Source organism: Anas acuta, chromosome 1, assembly GCF_963932015.1.
Source record: "Anas acuta chromosome 1, bAnaAcu1.1, whole genome shotgun sequence".
In the NCBI taxonomy this organism is placed as follows: Eukaryota; Metazoa; Chordata; class Aves; order Anseriformes; family Anatidae; genus Anas; species Anas acuta.
The window spans coordinates 87680456-87687070 of record NC_088979.1 but is presented as its reverse complement, the minus strand read 5'-3'; the positions used below and the strand labels follow the sequence as shown (position 1 = coordinate 87687070).

Genomic DNA, 6615 nt, shown 5'->3' with positions numbered 1-6615 from the left:
ATTTAAAAGGAAAAAAAAAGTGTAAGCTTGACATTTAATTATGACATCTTCTTGCTAGCTGACAAATTCTGATGGATATACCAATGGGTACACCACAAGTCAGTGTAACAATTGTGTGTTTCTATAGGAATTAGTTTGAAGAATCCAGCCAGCAAAATCCTTACTAGCAAATGCCTAGATTAAAAGCAAATAAAAGTGTCTAGTGCACACCGGTAGTTCACCACCCTATTCAGCGTTTGCTTTTGGGATATTTTTGTAATTGTTTTTGTTTGCTTGTTGTTTTGGGGACTCAAGTGTCTGTGTGTGTGTGTGTTTTCCCTGAAGCCCAACATGTGTTGAATGGAATGTTTTGCCATAAGTTACCCAAGCTTCATTCAAGTTTCATTAAATCTCAAAATATTCATAATATGCTTTCCCTCACTTCAAATAAAACGTATTTTCTTTAATACTCCTTACAGACTTCCAGTCTGTTGACTTCAAGTCAATAGAAGTAGTTCACTGACAGAAGTAAGTCTCTGATGGAGCCAGTATTTGAACTATGAGCAGAATTGTGATTACAATATCCTATTCTAATATCGCCGAAACATGCAAAGCAAAAGGCTTGCTCATTTCCCACTTCTGCATGCCAACAATGTTTAAAATGTAAACCTAGGCTAGGTTTTTTTTTGTTTTGTTTTTTGTTTTTTTTTTGAGGGGGGGTGGAGCAGGGATTTCTAACCTTGAAATACAATATAGTGTGTGATATTTATTCGAGACATGATTTTAAAAAAATTGCCAGTCGACAAGGGTTATGAACACTCTATGCAACCTTAAAGCTTATTCTGATGACTGTAATCTTATTCCAAAAGCATTGTCTTTAATAAAAAATAATTCCAGAACTTAAAGAATACTTTATTATTGAATACAAAAATACTATCTATGTAAAAACAATAAGTTAGTTTATTTACAGTACTTTACACTATTCTGCTCTAGGGCTTCCTTTGCATTGGATTTATTTTCATTATTTTACATGCCTTTATAATTTTGCACAAAGCATTTCCAAAAGCATGTCATCCATGTTCACTGCTCCAATGATGGGCCTGAAGAATAGTTCAGCAATCACATTAGCATTAATAGATCTCAACAAGGATAGAACAACATTCAGCTTGGCAAATCTGGCTTCATCACCTCTGTGAATGAGTCTGACATGTTCATTTAGAGCTTGTTGTGCTTCCTTCTGCAGTCCTTCAATATACTGTGTACACTGCAGTCCAGGTAAATCTGAAAAGAAAAATAAATTATTTTGTTTACACAGGTTTCATCTATAAAACACTCTTCTTACAGAAGAGTTAACAGCTTACAGATGATATTTATTACACAAAGAATTAAACAAATGGAATTGCTAGAGGACTTCTTGCATGCAGAATCAATGTGCCAAATCTTATAGTGTAGCTCAAAATCTTATCATTGTGGTGGTTAAGGACATTCAATACTCTTTGCTGCTCAAAAGTGAACTGTGAATTTGCCAACATTCATTTAAATGCTAAAAAGAATTAGTTGATAACAGAAACTTTCATTGAAAAATGCTGTACAAAATGCCTTTGCAGTGACAAGTATCATCTGTAAATAGCAGAGATAACAATTAAAAATAAATAAATAACTTGTTTAATAACTTGTTCACTTCTACAAAAGGCATTATTTAGGCTTTTATAAGGCTTCTTTTGACAGCAGTTTCTAAGTAGCTCCAGATAAGAAGTGGCAACAAGTATTAACTCCAATATACGATAGAAAGTTTCCTAGGGAACTACACTGAAGATATTGAGGGAGTGGGAGCAGAGGGATTTTGCTTTTCAGTGCAACAGTCTGAAGGCAGAAGTGCTAAATACAACTTGGTAGAGCCATAGTTAGGAAGTGCCATATCCAGTTGCCTTCCAGGTAAGTAACTGACATGGTAACCGCTTGGTAGAGCTGTTGGAAGTCTTTAGGAAGAGAAACGATGCATGAAAATAAAAAGAAAGAACAGTAACGCAACGCAAAGCACTCCCCTGCCGTGGCACACCCGAGAGCCTGAGGTTTGCCCCGCTTTGTCCCCGCTGTGCAGGTGCCGAGCTGTCCGGGGGGCCTCTGAGCTCCGCCGGCCGGACAGACGGACAGACGGATCCCCAGGGCGGCTCCAAGCAGGCGGGGAGCTGCGGCTGCCTCCCGCCTTGTCCCAAGCCACTGCCACGGGCTCGGTTTGTTTCATTCCCGGGACAGCGGCCGCGGCCCGACCCCTGGGGGGACTGCGCCCCGCGCCCCCCTGCTCCGCCACCTCCCCTGGGGGACCCCCGCGTGCACTCACCCGGGTTGAAGAGCACGGTGCCCTTGAGGTACGCGTACTCCTTGGTGCTGATGTCCAGGCTCCAGCACTTGGCAAGGAAGCCCTCGATGGCCTGGATGTCGCCGGCCGAGGGTGGGTGCGGCCGCCCCGGCGCCGGTCCCCGCGGCGGGGTGTGCTCGCCCTGCCGCCGGTTGGTGAGGATCCTCTGCAGCATGCTGGGCTCGGCGCTCTCCACCGTCTCGAAGTGCACCCGGTCCTGCGCCAGCCCCAGCACCAGCAGGGGCGCCCAGCAGCTGCGGACCAAGACGAGCTGCTCGTCCAGGGGCAGCTCCTGGAAGCAGGGCACGTTCTGCACGAAGCGCAGCGTCTTCACCAGCACGGCCGAGGCCGCCTTGCACGCCACCTGCGGGCTCTTCAGGGCCACCCGCCGCTGCGAGCCGCACGAACAGCCGCCGCACGCCGGCCCCCGCCTCGCCACCGGCCCCGGACCCTGCCTCGGCCCCTGCCCCGGCGGCGGCTGCCGCCTCTCCGCCTCCGCCTGCTCCTGGCTCTTGAGGATGCTGTAGAGGATGCTGCTGTGCCGCCGGCCGCCCGCGCAGCAGCGGCAGCGCTCCACGCACGCCATGGCACCCGGGGCCGGGGTCGGGGTCGGGGCTGAGCCGCCCGGGAGGAGGCTGCTCGGGGCGGGCGGTGGCGGTCGCGGTCCCCGCCGCCTCCGCCCGGCGGGAGAGGCGCACTGCTCGCCCTCTGCCCGGCTGTTAACTTATTTATAGCCGGCGGCTGGGTGTGCGTGTGTGAGTGTGTGGTGTGTGTGTGTGTGTGTGTGTGTGTGTGTGTGTGTGTTTGTGATGTGTGTGTGCGTGCAGCCGCTGTGCCCGCGGTTCAAAGGGGCAGACACTCTTTACTGGCTGGAAAAGAGAGAGAGGAGGGAAAAATTAGAAAAGAAAAAAAAAAAAAAAAAAGAAAGCCCTCCTCCTCCTTTCCCGAGGCAGCGATGCCTAGAGGGAGCCTGCGAGGCGTCCGCCCCCGCCGTCAGGCTGCGGCGTGGCCGGAGGCGAGAGGGGACCCCGCGCGTCGCGAAATGGCGGCCGGCCCGCGGGCTGGGGCTGGGGGAGACATGGAGTAACACCAGGGCTGAAGCAAAAGGGCTCTGCTGCCCCTTCGGCTTGATTAACACCTTAATGCTGCCGTGCAGAAGGGAGGTGGACATGCCCCTGCACAGCCAAGGGTGAATGTGTGGGGTTGGGGTCCTGGTGAGGCTCTGTCAGGGTGCTCTGGTGTTGCTGCCTCTGCTGCATGAGATCCTGCGTGGATCTCATGAATGATGTGGATCTCCCGTTAAACCATCCCCCGCGAATAATTCCCTTCCTCTGCTTTGCAGTACGTGGCCCATCTTTATGACCTCCTGATCTTTTCATCCACCCATTTAAAACGTTTCCATTTTCCCTACAAGCTTGTCATGCCCTGAAGTGAGTATTTCCACCTCAGCTTAGATCTCCTGTTCTCAGAGACTCATCTCGTCGGTGTGACATATGGACTTCAGACTAAGAAAATAACTATTAACAGGCCTTGATGTTTACACAGGAGGGATAGAGGAATAGTGATTGTCCGAATGTGATTTTACTCTTGAATGAAAAACTCATTTACTTTGTTAGTTAGACTAACTGAAAGTGGGTGCAGCAGAGAACAGTATTTACTCAATGCAGTAAGTAAAGAGTTACTTCTTTGTGCCTTATATGGACTAAACCAGAAACATTTTATATTTTATGTCAACTAGAAGAACCTTGGCACAGTTTTAAAGAAAGTAGCCAGTTTTCAGCAGCCTTCTGTACCTGCTCCATCAATATCTGCTACCAAGGGATGTTTAACTCAATCCTGGACAAACTTCTTTTCATTCAATAAAAAATTGTATTTTTTTAAGCAAATGCCTCTAACAGCTTTGGGCTTCTTAGGAACGTAGAAAGTTTAGTCCAGATCTCAGCAATTTCTTTTCCCTATGAAGCTAGTCCTATGTCAGCTTACATAGTTATATAGCCATTTCTCTCTAAGTATTCCTTCACAATTGGACTCAAAAGGGATATTGTTTACAAAAAGCACAAAAAGTATACATGTAATATAAAGCATAGGAGGGTTATTTGCCTCATGTAAACCTTATTTTCCAAATGTAGGTTTTCCAAAATCCTACATTATAGGATATTTCCATAATCCTACATTATATACACTATATATAATCCTAATTATAATTATCTTTGGTTTTACCTGTAAAATGCATCATGTAATTAAAAAATGTTTTATTAAAATATTATTTTATTAACTTTTCTGATGTCTCCTTAAGCAGTCGTACAGTTTACTAATGCAAGGCTTCCAGATCTTTGTCTAAGGACTCTTTTTTTTTTTTTCCACAGACTCAAATATGATAAATGATAAAGTCTTTTATTGTCTTTGCAGTGGTGGAGAATTGTTACATTGCACCAATGTACTGATATCTACTGTTTGCAGACTGAGTTTTGTCCCTGAAGCAAAAAGCAATCTTTCACTGAACATTCTTGAAGAAAAAAAAAAAAAAAAAAAAAAAAAAAAAAAAAGCTTAGAATTTTTTTAAAAATATATTAAAAAATAAAAAATATATATATAAAATTAAATAAATATAAATGTTATGAAGTTTGTCATTTGAATAGTATCATTAATAACTGGAAAATACTTGTCTAATCATCTAGTATATTTTCTTGCCATTCATGAGTGTTTCATGGTACATAAATCAGTGTTTTCTCAACATTGCTATGTTAGATTCTTTTTTTCCTTTCTAGTCTTTTCCTTCTTCTTTTTTTTTTTTCCTCTTTCACTAACTTCCAAGAGAAAACTTGCCACGTTTTAGAAAATGAGCTTTTAGTTGACTTCAGTAGCACTTCTCCCATGAGGTATGTATTATTGGACTGACTGTGGAATCCAATTATGTTTTTTACTAGATTGCAACTTAGAAGGTATCTGTGAGAAAGTATGGTACAGCTGAGATTCAAAGTATTGCCTTTACAGTTTCAAACTTAGACCAGTAGTGGGAACATTCTGTTTATGGGAGGATGCTGCTTGCACGGGGTCATATGTAACTTTTATACTGAGTCTACAATAGAAATTTTCCTGATGTAGCAATGGGGTTGCAGGTATCTAATTTTTCAAGACATTTCTCTTTCAACCAAGTCTCAAATGTAGATACAACTCTACTGTCATACAATGACTCTTCTGGCACTTCAGTTTATAAACTAACATATACAAAAAGGTTTTTTCTTTGATGACTACATCAGTATGGGTATCCCATGCTGTAACTGAAACTTGATTTATTATTAAGTGCCAGAAATTGCATCAATATAATCAAAACTGTTCCTCTTTCTCTCATAAGTACATTTATGCATTCATTTCTTTCTTTTTAACTTTTAATGTATCCAAATACATAGCATTTTATTCAGGGCAGAGCATTTCTTTCCCAATTAAAACATCCAAAAAGTCTCAGACATATTTAGTAATGTTTCTTAATGCCCTAGACATATTTAGTAATGTTTCTTATGTTGACATTTAGTGATTTGAATAGTCTTTATTTTTGTGTCAGAGTTTTGCCTATCTAAGGCATTCAAGTTAAACAAAAGGCTACAAAGCGTTCTGTTTAAAAACAATTGGAAACCAAAATCCCTGACAGACAAGTCATGTTTTGATGTAAACTACATGAAAACACATAAAAAAATAAAAATAAAAATAAAAATAAAAATAAAAATAAAAATAAAAATAAAAATAAAAATAAAAATAAAAATAAAAATAAAAATAAAAAAGTGGGTGTGTCTCATTTCTTCTAATTTACCCAGCTCCAGGTTGTCCAGTCATGAATAGATTTATATCCAAAAAAAGATTGCTTGTTTGTTTGTATTTTGTTTTGTTTTTACCTCAGAGAAAAACCTTGGATATGAAGGTGATACAGCGCAGTCTTAGCAGTTATGCTCTTTCATGTTGCTCTTCAGTGTCCCTGTATTGCTCATCTGGTAGCACACTTGGTTCTCAGCCAGAGGGCAAGACTTCACTTTCAGAACAAGACCAAACAACCATTTGGTTTGTGCTGTCAGTGCTTTAGTGCACCATTAGCTTGAGAGAGTGTTTTTTTTCCAGTGGGGAATTGAATCCTGATGCTCTGTAAATACCTACTATTCCTCCCTGTGTAAGGGCTGAAAAATGAAATTTGATCTTAAGATGAGATGTAAAACTGAGGGATCAATTCAATGATTAGTACAAGTGAAGCTAACTTTTTCTCTGGAAAAAAAAAAAAGGCATTGAAT

The 6615-nt window shown here is 42.0% G+C and overlaps 1 protein-coding gene across 1 annotated transcript; it reads right to left on the bottom strand.

The window, feature by feature from the left end:
- Positions 1-870: 870 nt before the first annotated feature.
- Positions 871-3252, bottom strand: NR0B1 (nuclear receptor subfamily 0 group B member 1). Its single transcript, XM_068686935.1, has 2 exons — positions 2321-3252; positions 871-1260 (listed from the first exon to the last, which is right to left on the bottom strand). Exons 1-2 carry the CDS (start codon positions 2922-2924, stop codon positions 1016-1018), a joined length of 849 nt encoding a protein of 282 aa, XP_068543036.1. The 5' UTR covers positions 2925-3252; the 3' UTR covers positions 871-1015.
- Between the last annotated feature and the right edge of the window lie 3363 nt (positions 3253-6615).